Source organism: Argopecten irradians, chromosome 6 (assembly GCF_041381155.1).
Source record: "Argopecten irradians isolate NY chromosome 6, Ai_NY, whole genome shotgun sequence".
NCBI lineage: Eukaryota > Metazoa > Mollusca > Bivalvia > Pectinida > Pectinidae > Argopecten > Argopecten irradians.
In genome coordinates this window covers 844,307-860,331 of record NC_091139.1, presented here as the reverse complement: position 1 = coordinate 860,331, position 16,025 = coordinate 844,307, and the positions used below count along the sequence as shown (strand labels likewise).

Below are 16,025 nucleotides of genomic sequence, written 5' to 3'. Positions count from 1 at the left end.
TCTCAATTGCTCATTGTTGCGTTCATGCTGTTCTGTAGCAAAATTTTCGGGAATATTAAAGAACAATGAATGTTGCAAGTTTCATTTAGGTTCATCAAAAAGATGCGCCAAATATCAAACCATTAGTTATAATAACAATGATATATCGATCAAATCCCTGTCAAATCACTCGGGTTGAATACTTATATTTAAGTTTTAGTATAAGATATTTTTGTCCTCTATACAAGTCCAAGACGCCGAGACGCCCTCAGTAGATGCTGGCCCAATAGCAGGGGCGGTTGTAGCAATTCTGGTTGTTGCTGTCGTCGTCATTGTGGTAGTCATCTTTATTAGAAGGTAATACAATGTATGCATCGTCATTACTGTAACACAAAAATGTAAGAATTCTAATATTACATATTTTATGTTATTATTTTTCTGGATTTTTTGTCATTTCACATTGGTCAAAAACACGCCACGTGATCACCGATAAAAAACTATATTGCACGATTTTTCCGGAAGTAGTTTATAGAGAAAATATATTGCACGGTTATTTATAGATAACGTTATCGTCTATGTTACCAAAAAGCTTCGTGTTCTTGGCGCTTTGAAACAAACGCTTTGATGACCTGAATTTGAAGCGTAACCACCAAATGTGACAGACGATGTAGATTGTTTGGGTTTCTATCAAAGATGATGATGACTTCCAGCTAATTACTACAGTTTAATCTTATAAATTTTCAACATAAACCCGGTAGGAGAGTAGGAAATAATCGAATAACATTGATTAAGCATCTGAAGCCATTGGATAGTGAATACGTTTGATGTTTATTTTTTAAATTCCACCTAGGCTAGTTACAACATTAGGCATAGGCTAATCCTACTGTATGTATACAAATTTTATTTTACGAAATGGTGTACTATGCATAAGAGAATGAATGTATCTTAATGTGAATCTGTTAATATATATTTGACGTCGAAGTGGATTATTTCAACGGAGAACGAACTATACATTTAATCGATTGTGTCCTTAAGACATGGAGCTACAGGTGTAATGGAGTACATGTACATGTATGCATTTTACAAACACGCATGCATCGGATGCATGTAATTAAAGCATGAAGTGCATCAAATGATACTGTTTTCATATGTTGTTTTTAAATTAAACTTGTTACAAGATCATAAGATTGTAACTCATCACGAAGCAGACTTTACAATGCGATGCTTATTTGGTTTCACAGTCATTTCAAAATGTAAAAAAAAAACCAGAAAAAATAATAAAACAATTATAGCATTTTGATTTCGGTCAATACAAGGTTATATCGACCACAGAAAAAAATAGACCTCGGACTACGTCCTCGGTTCATATTTTTTTCTCTGGTCGATATAACCATGTATCGACCTCATCAAAATGCTATATTATTATAATGTTTTAATTAGCATGGTCAACTTAATAAAATAATTATGGTGACATTTTTAATAGGAACTGATATATTTATATCACAGTATAATTCATTCAGTTTTAACTACTGTGAATATAAAAGAAAAACGTAGCAAGACTAACTGTGAAAATATAAAAGGAATCAAAGCATTGTTTCAAAATGACGATTACACGAACAACCCATAAAAGGCTGGGTGGGAGTTGGCAAGCTCTGCCATCTTAAACAAGCACATACATCTGCCATGTCATGAAGACATGATTAAATATATATGGGGAAAGGTAGCGGGTTCGGAGAACACGTTTCGAAAATCTTAGATTCGTTCTAAAGTACTTTGACAATGATTTCTGCAATGTAAAAAAACACTACCAACTTCACTTTGCTACATTCCAAAGGGAGATAGTTCCATCTTATATTTTTTGAGCGATTTAACCCTTGTAATATGAAAAGCATACAATCTATTAAATGGTGCATTGTAAATATGCAAACTAGCAGACACAAAGAAAAAGCTTATCGTATGTAGGTGTCCATTATTGTTTATTACGTAATTAATTATGAGAATATGGCCTTCATTCTGATTTTGTAAAGGATCGAGTGTTTTAACTATATGTATTGGTAATGATTTGTATAATTTTGTTGATATAAGCCATTTATTTCATGTTAAGCCTTGTTCTGTTTGGCTGTAGTTTTATTTCGACATAATTAACTCTAGAATATTTTCTGCAATGTTTTAATGCACTTTCCCCAGACGACAGGCAAACGGTGGTAAACAGAAACCATACAGCGATGTTAGCCAGCAAAACATATACAGTGAACCACACGATACTGAAGACGAGGGATATCAGGGAGCTCAAAAAGGAAGAAACGCCCCAGGTGATTAATATTTTATTGATATATGTTCGTTTGTTCATTTTAATAAGGATAGGGAACCAAAAGAGCTACGCCGATTATGTGTATAATACTTTCAAAGCTATACAGTAAATTATTTATGCTCTCATTCCCCGGGCAAGATTTAACAATGCCCTTAGAACAAAATTTAGTTATTCTTCCTGCAGGCATGATTCCATAGATCATGAGGTGTACTAAACAGCGCTAGTACAAAGCAGATAATCAAATATTATTTACCCGCAGAATATCAGTGGTTTCCAGTAGAGCTCTGAAATTAAACTTCCTCTGTTTGTAATATCGAACACATTAAAAGGCTCGGAAAGAATTCTTAATAACATGACTATCGGAATACATTTCTATTATCAATATATACTAATCATATCGTAATTTTGAGAAAAAATCTTTCAAATGTGATGAACACATATTCTGCATAGCATATATTTTACTTCTCTAATGCCTTTGTACAGCAAATTGCTAAGTGTGTGGAATTACTTTTACATATATTGGACACTTTGTAAGTAAGGAACACTATTATTATTATACATTTTGATATCGAAATCATTTCCAAAAAAAGTCCAACTACAAAACTTTCGGACCACATTATTATCTGGGCACACCTTTTATCGGCTGTTTGGCACATCATTTTATCAGCTTGATATAAATTGATATTTTGCCATGTATAATACATGTTATTTTAATGAATTGTGTGATACATACTACAGATGTAGAAGAAAATCCTACGAACTCCGCCAATGTATATCTAAACATCGAGCAGGTCCCCAGAAAGTCCGGACCTAGCGATACTGACTACTATAACCACGATTCTGTGGGAAATTTCGTCTCCAGGCTCAAATCAATGGTCGAAAAGAAACTGCAAAATAAGGCCAAGGCTTTTGAGGATGAATACAAGGTACCTCAGTTTACACAACGGAAAAAAACAAATGATTTATAAACTCCTTACAAAGCGTAGAAGAAAATACATTTAAACACAAGCGCTCTTTGGAACAATTTAGTAGTTTATTTCCCATGCATTGTGATGAACACATTGTGCGCGGTCTGCACAAGTAAAGTGTTGTACAGTCCCTTATACTTATCTCTTCTCTGTTGCAGTCGTTACCGTCTGGAGCTTTACATAAACATGACATTGGAAAGATGGAAGAGAACAAGGCAAAGAATAGATTTAAGACCACATTCCCCTGTAAGTATGTCATACGTGATAAGCATCCTTCAAAATTTACCGCGTTATTATCATGATTTAGTCCAATTCAAATGTAATTAATGATGCTGTCACAACGATGGTATTGCTTAATTTACCTTGCATTACCTCATATTTCCGTGATATTTGAACTGCCGACAAGATGCTATTGAACTCTCAACATGGAAAACGGAAAAGTGAAGCACCCAAAACGGATAATTGCTTTTAAGCAATTGTGTACTTCGATCATGTCACTGGCAGTTTAATTATTGACAGATAATCATTGTTTTCCATGCTCTACTAACTTATTACGAATATACTCCTCTGATACTGCATAAAACCATTCTCTTATATAGAATTTCATATAATCACCTGTTTGACATACTATTTGCTTTTACATGAATTTTCACCCTATTATACGCATGCATAATATATATTGTCTGATATGAATAAATTACGTTTAAAAACTGACAACTATTTACAACATCACATTTAAAACAGTTTATCATATTTGCACTCAGAATAAGAATGTATGGTAAACACTAACGTAATGATTGTGAAATGAAAATACACGTTTTCGATCATTTCACCTATATATTTATGAATCTATGAACAATAAAAAAGAAACAGGAAAACATAGTAGACATAATATGTTATAGTTATCAATAATGTTTTTTAATTCGTTAATTACTTCCGAATTCTATTACAGACGACCATTCCCGTGTTATCCTGAAGACTGTTGGGAACGATTCTCACTCGGACTACATCAACGCTAATTATATAGACGTAAGTAAGCTCTATTAGATAATATTTCAATTTTCACTAAAGTAGGACTCAATGAAATTACTTAAAAAATACGGTTGCATTTGCTCATGAACTTGGGTATCAACCTGGGTATCTTAACATCGGTTTTCGCGCAAGAAAATATTTTATCTAGACCTACTTTTTTCTAAGAAGGCGTACATGCAGCTTCCTACTAGGCCTAGGCATATATCTAATTAGCGATGGTTTAAAAAAGTGCAAATATTACGGACAGATTTCTACAATTTTAACAGAATTTTATGAACTCTCGTTTTACTGACTCTTGTGTATCGATCGAGTCAGCAACATTGCCTACCGAAGAAAAATAAAATGTGCCATGTCCCTGTGTGACGTGTGTCGAAACTACGTTAGAACGTCTCAGTTACAAACAAATGATGAAGCCTAAACGGCGATAAGAAATACTATAAAAGTCAATGAGTGTTGATTTACCTTTAATCAGTTGTTTAACTTGTATCAAGGCTAAAGGCTACATAAACCACTAGAACCTTTCCGTTCCCATCACGTTACGGTGACTCTCCATTTTGAATCGAAGCGGGAGACAACCGTATCACACAGTCTAACATTATCCTTCCGCATCTTCGGCGGACCATTTTTGCAATCACTTCTAAATCTATTGTAAATGTTTTATGTTTCAGTAGGATTACATTGATAATTGAGTTGTTTCTAAATAAATGTATGACAAATTGTAGTATTTGCGCTATTTATTTTTAATAAGTTGTTAACTAATGACGCACTCTTTTCTTACGTCTTTCGTTGTAGACTTGCACAAGCCTAGAAACACGCAATTGTTTTAAAACAAAAATCAACAAAAATCTAATACGATTAAATTGCAGTTCATTCAATTTGTTTCAAGGGCAACTCAATTGTTCACTCCTTGAAATCGACCAAAGCAAGATTCAATCCTTAAATATCTTAAATATCTTAAATATCATATGTTCAATGATTTGTTTTAATTGATCATCTGTAAAAGGTTTTTATCAATATTTCTCTTGTCAATTTTTACAGAGTGTTACAAAACCTGCAGAGTACGTCGCAACACAAGGTAAACATTATTACGGCGAATTATTGAGAAAAAAAAACTTAAAAGACAAAACCCAAATTTTTCATAAAAACATATACTCCAGTGTATGAAAACTATAATATCTACGGGCACATATTATATTACCTGTAATATTGTAGCTCAAAAGACTTAAGACAGATAATGGTATCGTCTTTAGAAGCTATAGTAGGCCGGGTAGGTATATTCGTTCAAATATTATATGTATATAACATAATTCAAATTTGCATACATTTCTCATAATTATATTTTCTTAGAAATCAATCGCCATATTGTTTGTATTCTTTGTTCACATGTTGAACACATTTTGATTGGGAACTGTTTCAATTTTACCGTTAAAATGGTGTATATTAGAAACCAGGTAATGAATACAACCATTTATACTCAATTTCAAATTTATTCCTGAGGCCCTTATGCTATAACACATACCTAGTATGTACTTTATGCATTATTAGAAAGCGAGCACTCTACAATGTATATTGAGACGCGTAAGTTTATTACATGTATGACGACGAATACGAGTATCTTTATATAATTGCCTTATAAGCATGTACAGCATTGTATTTGCATAAATTGACAAATATATATTAAAAAAACACATTATAATTATATTGATAAGGACCGCGACCTGGCACTGTTAACGATTTCTGGCGGATGATCTGGCAGCTTAACACGGGGAAAATCGTCATGTTGACAAATCTTGTAGAGGGAGGACGAGTATGTACAACTGCTTATTTTACAATCAAATTTATTTTTATGTATCTATTATCTATTTTTTTAATTATGTATTTATCTGTTTATATTTATGTTGTCACAACTTATAGCTTGTATATTGTAAGTAATCATAAATATGCAAAATAAACAAAATAATTTGTATATTTAATTGAATTAATGCGCGGGGAAATACCTTGTTTATGACGGTTTATATATCTAGCCATTTTGTAATTTAAAGCAAATGTCGTTATTTTATTTTTATTTTTTTTTTGTAAATGAAACAAGTATTCTACCCACCCCATCCTACAAACCCCTAACCATTCCTAAAAACTACTTTTCATAACTTTTTTCCTCCTTCCATCAACACATCTTGTCCTAAGTCAAACTTCCTTGGCATCGGAGTTTACAACATTGGTATTGTTCACAATATATTGAACAGAGACAATTACAGTTTATCTTTGTAATTTAAAAGCCGAAATGTGACAAGTACTGGCCAGATGAAGGTCAACCATTGGTCACGACACATTACAACATCATATTGGACAGGGAACGGTCATACGCCTTCTATGTCATCAGAGACCTGAAGGTTACAGAGAAGAAGGTATTATATTAGAATAAGCACAATCATATGAGATAAAAACAAAAATAAATAGAGAAAGACCGTCGATATGTTTATCCCTTTGAAACCTGAAGAAGTTCGATATGTCAGATTTGTTGATCAGCTCAAAAAGAGAAAAACGAGTTTCATCGAATAATGTTGACAAAATATTTGTTTCAATATTGCTTCTCAAAGGATTCAGAACTGATGTTATTATATAAAGCTCAATACATATGGAGGAATAGTTTGAATAGGGTCTTTTTTATAACAATGCGAAACTGATTTGTTTGGAAATCATATGGTTACATCTGGAATACAAATGTGTGCGTTCCTGTTTCGAAAGACAAAATCAGTCCGACAAATACACCAGTTCCACTACACATCGTGGCCAGACCATGGAACTCCCGACCCAATTGAACTCGTCCTTTTTCACCGCCGCGTCAAGAACTACGAGGCCACATTGAAGGGGAAAATGGTTGTCCACTGCAGGTATAAATATACCCATTATCAAAATCGTCAATGTTCATCATAAATAAGTAATCAGTGATTTGGTTTGATTTATGACGTGTTAAAATGTATAATGACTTGATGCATTATGACGATAAATTTTGTAAAATTTAAACTTAGAAGAAAAACAACTAGTCAAAGGCACCGTATGACAATCTATAACCTGTCATATCACTGTATTCCTATGTACTTAGTGCTTCATAGAAACGTATATATATATATAACGCAAAGCCTTCTGTTCAGTCATTATGTGCTTTAATAATTGTTCAAGTATTTGATAATTACAGCGATGAATTATTGTGAAATACTGCATTTTACAGTGCTGGTATTGGTAGAACGGGAACATTCCTGGCCCTGGACGCTCTCCTGATATACGGACAAGAGACAGAACGTATTGACGTCTTGGAATATATCAAAACGATGCGAAAAGATAGAGTCAACATGGTTCAAACAGCTGTAAGTTACAAGAGACATAAATAATACAAATACTGGTCAATTATGGGCAGCAAAATAGAATTTTGAAGAATGAATCTGACGTTAAAACACAGTGGCATACCTTTTATTGTAAACCAATTGTTTTTACGGTGAATATAATTCATGATTGCGATATCTTATCCCTCTTGACATTGCATTAATCGCATACACAATACGATTGAATTACACCACATCATAAGATAATATATGGTATGCAACTTAATCACCTATCTCGACATAATTATGCGTTTTCATGTTAAATACCATTAAATATAAGTATTGCCATTGTATATGTGAGACGTTGAATGAATTCCATGTTTCTTATCCAGGAACAATACATAGCTGTGCACCAGCTGCTTGTTGAAGCTTTTGAAATGCCAGACACTCGTATTCCCAGAATGAAGTTTCACACGGAGCTGAAAGTTCTTCTGAATGGTGGCGCCGCTAACCAAACAAAGCTTAGGAAGGAGTATCAGGTAGCTGTCGGTTTGTAAACACGTAGTCAGATTATTCCAGTTTTGTAAATATAAATTTGCTGACTTAATGGATAGGAATACGGGCAACAGTAAATATATAAAGACTATTATTTGTGTAAATCGGTCTTCAAGTATAATGTGCGCCATGTCAACTCCATAGACAATGAACAAAACATTTTGTTTATAATATTTTACGATCATACCAAGCACGTGCACCTATTTAATGTCACAGAAAATGGCGAAGTATCCGCTATGCAAAATGCAAAGTCTCGTGATGTTTGATTGACAGCTGCCAAACTGAACAGAGTATTTAACAAAAATATTACCATATAATTTTACCAAAACATCACTAAATTATGTTTTTCATATATATTCTCTGTAGCTGACACAATCTTCCAAGCCATGTTACGATGAGGAAAATTACAAAGCCGCCCTCTTGACCTCCAACAAAAGGAAAAATAGGTTCATGACAGTTCTAGCAGGTAGGCCTATCGAATCCATTTAGAATCTGATATTTAATGGAAATGTTCAAGCTAGTTGTAATCCTTATTATTCATCTTTTAATGGCTTTTAAAAACACAAGTTAATATTTGCTTAACAGTAATAATACTCTTAGAACATTTATATCAGATGAGAATACAATACCAAACAAGTGCGAAATTCCCTGCGAAATCTATGTTAATAGGGAAGATAATTTCGCTGTTGTGGCGTCTGGCACACTTATAGCCAACTAACGCGCAGTAATTGGAAGACGATGGGAAACATTTGAAAATCCGCCCTATGAAAATTAACATTTTATTTATTTTAATGACATTATGCGACTCTACAAACTTATCAATCTCGTTATACGTTCTCATTTAAATAAATCATAAGTCGTTTCGGAACGGTTGTGGGCTTGCATGTAGTCTAAACTAAAAACATTGAATTTCTTCATTTAAAAATTGTAGTCGATGAATTCAGAGTATACCTACTATCGCATACGAATGGTAGAACAGACTACATTAATGCGGTGTCCGTACCTGTAAGTATACTCGTTCATCTCTTTTTTTTTTTTTTTTTTTTTTTGTAAAATTGTGTTCGATATGTTCTTGTTCAATATGACGTATGGACACAATATATCTATAGAGTATCTATATTTTCGCACAGCTGTAATTGTATGGCTAAATAGAGGTTATACAACGAGTGGTTGTTTTATATGGAATTTCTTAACCTCGAGTTAGTTATTTTTCAAAAGTTACAAAAAACACGAGCTTTAGCCGTGTTGCGCATGAAGCTTCTTAGCTTGTTAACACCAACCGGTTGGCATTTTTACCACTTGTTGGATTGTTCTGTGTTGGTATTTGTTGCTATATAAAATGGATCTTCAGTGTTACAGTAGGTGGGTGGCCGACGAGATTTATTCATTTTGTAGTTGGCGACTGGACAGTGAGTCGTGTTCTAGACATACAAAATGTAAGTTTAAAAGAAACTGACATAGTTAAACTCGTATTAAAAAAAGACGAGGACTGTGTCGTTGTGATTGACGAGTCTTGTCCAGGACACGACGGTACGACATCAAATTTGTACCTTGGCTCCGTCAATATATGACCAGAATCTAATTGAATTTGGTACCTGTCAAAACCAAACTGTTCCCCTTTTTTCGAAATTGCCTTAACGGCACCCCTTTGACCACCGACAAGCCTGATTATGTCGCCAACACTGACAACAGGGAGACCATCTTCGTCCAATTCAGCCATTGTTGTTGTTATCGAGCAGACGAGCAATGTAAACACCAGCAAGTGCTATTGAATCACGTGTTTAAAAAGTAGTTCTGGTCAAAGTTCGCCGTCTCAGCCAATCAGAATGCGTAAAGGGGTTTATACCACGCGTGGTATAAACAGATTATTAATAAACAGCTGTTTAACGAATGGCCTGAGAGTGGAATAACACGAAGTATTGTGGTAGAAATAACCATATTGGATGCTAATGATTTGTTTATACATGTATATGCTTGTTGAAATCGCGAAATTTGTTTGTAACTTTTTATTTGAAGTTGAACACAGGTAAATCAAAATATCGACTGAAGATAATTTCTCGTTAAGAGTTCATGTTCAAGTAATAAAATCTGCCTTAAGAGGTCCATATACCACTGATAAAATAAGTGAATTCAATAGATACTACGTAACGCACACATCCAATTAAAACAATAATTATTGAAAGAATATAATATGACAATTTGCATCTTTATATGTTAATAACCGCATGTGGAAAATAGTCAAATTAGTAGAAATTGACAATTATTTTCATGCTTTATATAAATTTCTATCAATATTCATTATAAACATATAAATACCTCTGGTTTTCTTTGCCCGACTATTCACTTTAATATTAATTATTGAACAAGCTAAGATCTAAACGTATTAAACTTATCTATAGAAAATGATAGATACTTCAAATATGTGTTGAGTTTTTTTTATATATCGTAACTAGTCCTACACGTCCAAGACTGGATACATCGTCACTCAGACTCCTCTGGAGGACACCGTGGTGGATCTGCTGACGATGATAATGGACCACCACTGTCACACACTTGTCATCATTGAAACGGACCCCATTGTAAGTGCATATCAACGCAAATACATAATTACAATAATGGATAGCTAAGATGTCTCACAATTGAAATGAAAGTAGTTGATTTGGTAATAAGAGTGTTGTTTATGTTCAACAAACATGCAAAATAATCTAATATTGTCAGTATTGCTGGAATCATGCATTATATATGATATAATAACCAATTAAGAGGCGTAATAATAACTAATTTAGGATCATGATAATAACCTATTTAGGAGCACAATAATAACAATTTTTTAGGAGCATAATAATAATTAATTAAGGAGCATAATAATAACTATACCAAAATTTTACTAAACGTGATAATAACCCCTTTAGGAACGTTTACTTATCAAAACGAATTTAGGCCTAATAATAACAAATTTAGGAGCGTAATATAGATAACTGTAGGACCGCAAGAATAACCAATTTAGGAGTGTAATGAGAAAAGACTAGGGAGTAAAATAAACCTTAAAGGAGGTTCCTTTTTCAGTAATAACGCACTTGATTAAATTTGTTTAGCAATGCACACTTGAAATAAAACATATTCTCCTTTATTATGAAAAATCGAAAACGTTTGATTTTGTTTCGAAATATGTTCTTTTTTATCTATATCAACATAAATAGTTTATATTTGTCACAAATATTATTGACAAAACATATATGAATATGTACAAATGCTCCTCAGAATTCCTCATAACGCTTAAATTACACATAGCTATAAATCAGTCATCACTTTGAGTTAATATAATTTAACGTAAAATTCACTCATGTGTATGGTTCGATGTTATAGGACTGGTTGCCAGGAAGTGATGAAGATATGTCCATTGGGGATTTTAGACTGGAATATAAAGGGGAGTCCTCGACGATAGCGGATGTTGACGTTTATGATATCGCAATCGAAAACGCGGTATGTGTATACTCAAGTCTTTACTTTGATATAAATTTATTTATTAACACAATAGGTAAGACATATATTTCACTTTGAGATTAATTAAGTATGAAATACGAAACTTTAATAAAAGAAAAAGACTTATGTTTTCTTGTAATTATTTGACACAGAAATTGACTTCAGTATCCAGATATACACAGCAAAAGTATAAAAAATATTAACCTAATAATGTTCAAAAACTTCCTTCAAAATAAAAGCTGTTTTACTGTGCCTCTTTTAGGTCAAGGGTTCCAATACTACAGTAAGAGTGTACCACATGACCGGTTGGGACAGAGACTCGTCAGTACCCAAGAATTCGTCAGTGTTGCTTCAGTTGATGGAGTTAGTTGACAGCCGTCGTAAATCAGATGACACCAAAACAACAGTAGTCATGTGTCGGTATGTCATGTTCATACACAAACGAGATAATTCATCACTTTGATAATGACTGTGCTTTTGTACCGACGACGGGTACCAAAGTAACTACTTCTTTGATGGTTTGTCTCTGCCATTTTCTCAAGAAACACAGTTAAAACAAGTGGCAGGTTCTGACATTAAACCTTCCAATTAATGAAAAAATAATTCCAGTTTTTCCACCACACAACTGCGTCAAAGATTTCATTTTATGTGGATTTCAACGGAAGTATGCACATTTCTAATTAATTCGATGCGTATTACAGTGTATGATTTTTTGATATAAATACCACATTTGTTTGACGTCAAGGCAATCAAGAATTTTTGTTCATTATCCTTAATGCACAATGTACAATACGTTACTATTATGTTACAGAGATGGTTATTCCCAGAGTGGACTGTTCTGCTGTATCAGCAATGCCAGAGACCAGATGAAGTGTGACGAAGAGGTGGATATCTATCAGATCTCACGCCAGCTGCTTGTACGACGTCCGGAGTTCATAACCAATTTCGTAAGTATAAATGACATAAATAAAGTTTCTAAGCAAGTTTGAAATACTATTTCCCCGTACGTATTAAATAGAGTGGGCTCCTACGATATCTTACAATGTAAATACTAGACATATTGTTTCATTTTAAAGATTCATACTTATATGTATTTTCTTTTTAGTGAGGTAATTTATATTGAGTACATTTAACATTGCCTTATGTTTTTCATTTCAGGATCAGTACCAATACTGTTACAACACAATCAAGGACTACCTAGATACCACGGATATATATGTTAACTGATTTGACTTAAACACCACCGGGGTTGATTACCTGAACAAAGCTTATGTTATTGACAACCAGTGTATAACCTCTCATTAAATATAGCATGTATATCAAATATACCAGTATGCGTAGCTACTACCGATGTTTAGTGATAAGTGGCTACCAGAAAAAAATATACAACTCATGAACGTTAATGGATTGATAACTACCTACCTGGATAAAGGTATTATGTACCTCTACTAAATGACACTTACCTGGAGACAAACTATGTTTACGACAAAGAGTTTATCACTTCCTGGATACATGTGTTTTCCGGAGTTTTCCATGTGAAACTGTGATAATATTATCTCACGAAAACAACCAGTAAATATCGTAAACTAGTTCTATAATCACAATCTGAATAAAATGCATATCTTTATGATCAATCCATTTCGCAGAGGATTTCTAACAACATCCGATTACAGGTCATGGTCCGATGACCTTTATATTTCCTGCACTTCTGTTCAAATACATTTTATCCATCTATTCAACTGGAAAAAAACTTTCGTCTCAGTATCCATATACACTGTATTCATTGCATTTTGGTCGAGATAACTAGCATGTAAACGAAAATGATCCTGTTACCTATTCAAAACAACACAAAAAAATTGGAAGTACTTTGATAAGTCAATCCGAAAGGCCATCAGAACATGACCTGTGTGATTGGATGTTGTTATATTCTCTATGAAACTTTTTGACAAAAAAAAACTTATTTCAGGTGTTCTTCCTTACGTTTATTTATGTTTAATCTTGGGTGTAAGTAAGTTTGACCATGCTAGACCATGTTCGTCATCCATGAGCCAAAGATAGTGTCTGTAGACACAAATGGGCTATTAATGTCTGACACTCTTGGTTGATGGATTAGGCCTATTTGCCAACATATATCTTATGATCTACTCGTTTAAAGCACGAGGTGAGCATTCTTTACAATGTATTTGATAATATAGTCTTTAAAACTCAATTTGTGAATTCCATGGTATAGCGACATATGAAAAATATTGCATAACCTTCAAGAGAATCAATAACCTCCCTCTGTTGTAATATACGTGTATGATTTTAATATCTTTTTTATTCTAATGATTTCTTTAAACTCATTGATTGTTTTATATATTCTATTCATGTACTACACAGTAGTTATATTGCACATCAAACAATTATCAAGGATACAAGGAATTCATATGTATATATTTCACCAATTACAATGTACCTGTCCTCTCTTTTGTTTTGTATAACTGTTGTTTTCTGTAAAATTTGATTTAGGCTATTCTTTGTAAGCATGAGTGTGTATGAATGTAGATAATTATGTATGACTTGTTTTTTATGTCCTTTTACTTCTAACTTAAAGTATTACCTTTTGGTAATTGTATTTATACTTATCATGACAGGTAACATACACATAAACCCAGGTCTATCCTCGACTCCTTTAATGAAAAATATTTCTTCAATGATCTATACTACACCGAAAAGTTAGGTCTCTAAGATCCGAATTTGTCTACTTGATGCGGAATTCGGTAAAAATGATATCATATACTTAACTGAAACGCATCTGGATACTTATATATTTAATATTTGTCACAGAGATAGACAGCTTCAACATGGTGGTGGCATTTTGATTTTCACTAAAAGTAATATTCTTCTTAATCGCAGAAATGATTTAAAAACTGAAACTTTTGAGCTTACAATTCGATCTTCGATAAAACAATACTCTTTTGTTGCTTGTATAGACCTTCCAATACAGCAGCTGGATATTGAATACATTAACTAACCTTATGAATACTACTCATAACATTATAATTAACTGGTGATATTACTGTCGACCTACTTAAGATGAAAACCTCATCTGTTTAAGTTTTTAACTAAATATCAATTTAAAATATTATATAAAACGCCGCCGTATATTACTAATACCACTGCTACATTGATAGATGTTTTTGTTACAAAAAATGTGAATATCTTTAATTCAACCCTTTGTAGTAATCACTGCCCAATTCTAGCTGATATCTGTTTTAAAACTTCAAAAAGCAAACCACACAAAAAAGAATCTTCAATTTTAATTACACAAATTGGGATAATATTAACAAGTTACTTAACATTGATTGGGATACTATTTTTAATTACAGTAATAATATTAATGAGTTATATTATATTGTCTTAGAGAAAAAAACCACTATTACTAGTACACATATACCGCATAAAACAGTTACTGTACATCCAAACGATAAGCCGTGGATGACGGGTGAAATAAGACATAAATTGAGACCAAAGAATAGGTTACATCGATTAGCTAAACAAAACAAAACAGGGAACAGGACTGGGCCAAATTTTGGAAATTTAGGAATGAAGTAAATTATTTGATTAGGAAAACTAACGATAATTAAATGAAAAGCTACAGAGCTCTCTCGCTGATAAGTCTACTAATCCTAGAAAATGATGGGAAATTGCTAAAACTTTACATTTTATAGAATTGCTAAAACTTTACATTTTATAGTCCCGGAATAGCAGTTGAGATAGGTTGTTTTTTATCTTCTATACATGTTCCTTCCACATATTCATAGAAATATAACTGTCGAAGACAGGAATATCTAGATCAGATAATCGATGAAAAGTTACATTATATATAAGACCACGATCGAGTGCATTGTGGGAAGCGATATGCTTAGGACGTTTCCTTGCAGGCGATGTATGGAATTTGCAAATTATTATTAATCTAGAAGAAGAAATAAATGATTTCTTTTGATTACTTGTTTATGTAAATATTGAATGTACAAAACCATATTTCCAACGTTAGACAATTTTATATTGCTGTAATCAATATCGATGCTAGTATAATTTGTACGATCAGATGGACATTTTATACTTGTAATATATATGTGATAATTCATTTATCCATAGCTGTTCATTTACCCTGCTGTAAAGATGTGCGACACTCTAATTAATAAAATATTGTATTTTATTGTAATTTTCATACAAGTACATGATATACATAAATGATACCCTTATGGAATAAGTACAATGACACAGGTGAAATTCACAGGTAAAACACAGGTTGACTTCTCTGAAATAGACTATAATCCTTGTTACAACATTCTGATAATTATCAGATTATAAAAAGTGGGCAAATGGAGATAT

General features: G+C 32.9%; 1 protein-coding gene across 1 annotated transcript in view; it reads left to right on the top strand.

The window, feature by feature from the left end:
- The window catches only part of LOC138324659 (receptor-type tyrosine-protein phosphatase alpha-like), a 50,171-nt gene extending 34,976 nt beyond the window's left edge, over nucleotides 1–15,195 (top strand). The window contains exons 15-32 of the mRNA XM_069269692.1: nucleotides 228–336; nucleotides 2,167–2,291; nucleotides 3,029–3,216; nucleotides 3,417–3,504; nucleotides 4,211–4,287; nucleotides 5,329–5,365; nucleotides 6,000–6,097; nucleotides 6,567–6,695; nucleotides 7,036–7,181; nucleotides 7,520–7,655; nucleotides 8,003–8,149; nucleotides 8,532–8,631; nucleotides 9,097–9,170; nucleotides 10,619–10,744; nucleotides 11,532–11,648; nucleotides 11,911–12,068; nucleotides 12,460–12,595; nucleotides 12,807–15,195. Of these exons, the coding sequence (XP_069125793.1) occupies nucleotides 228–336; nucleotides 2,167–2,291; nucleotides 3,029–3,216; nucleotides 3,417–3,504; nucleotides 4,211–4,287; nucleotides 5,329–5,365; nucleotides 6,000–6,097; nucleotides 6,567–6,695; nucleotides 7,036–7,181; nucleotides 7,520–7,655; nucleotides 8,003–8,149; nucleotides 8,532–8,631; nucleotides 9,097–9,170; nucleotides 10,619–10,744; nucleotides 11,532–11,648; nucleotides 11,911–12,068; nucleotides 12,460–12,595; nucleotides 12,807–12,875 (2,060 nt within the window). The 3' untranslated portion in view covers nucleotides 12,876–15,195. The remainder of the gene's footprint in view (nucleotides 1–227; nucleotides 337–2,166; nucleotides 2,292–3,028; nucleotides 3,217–3,416; nucleotides 3,505–4,210; nucleotides 4,288–5,328; nucleotides 5,366–5,999; nucleotides 6,098–6,566; nucleotides 6,696–7,035; nucleotides 7,182–7,519; nucleotides 7,656–8,002; nucleotides 8,150–8,531; nucleotides 8,632–9,096; nucleotides 9,171–10,618; nucleotides 10,745–11,531; nucleotides 11,649–11,910; nucleotides 12,069–12,459; nucleotides 12,596–12,806) is intronic.
- Nucleotides 15,196–16,025: the final 830 nt, after the last annotated feature.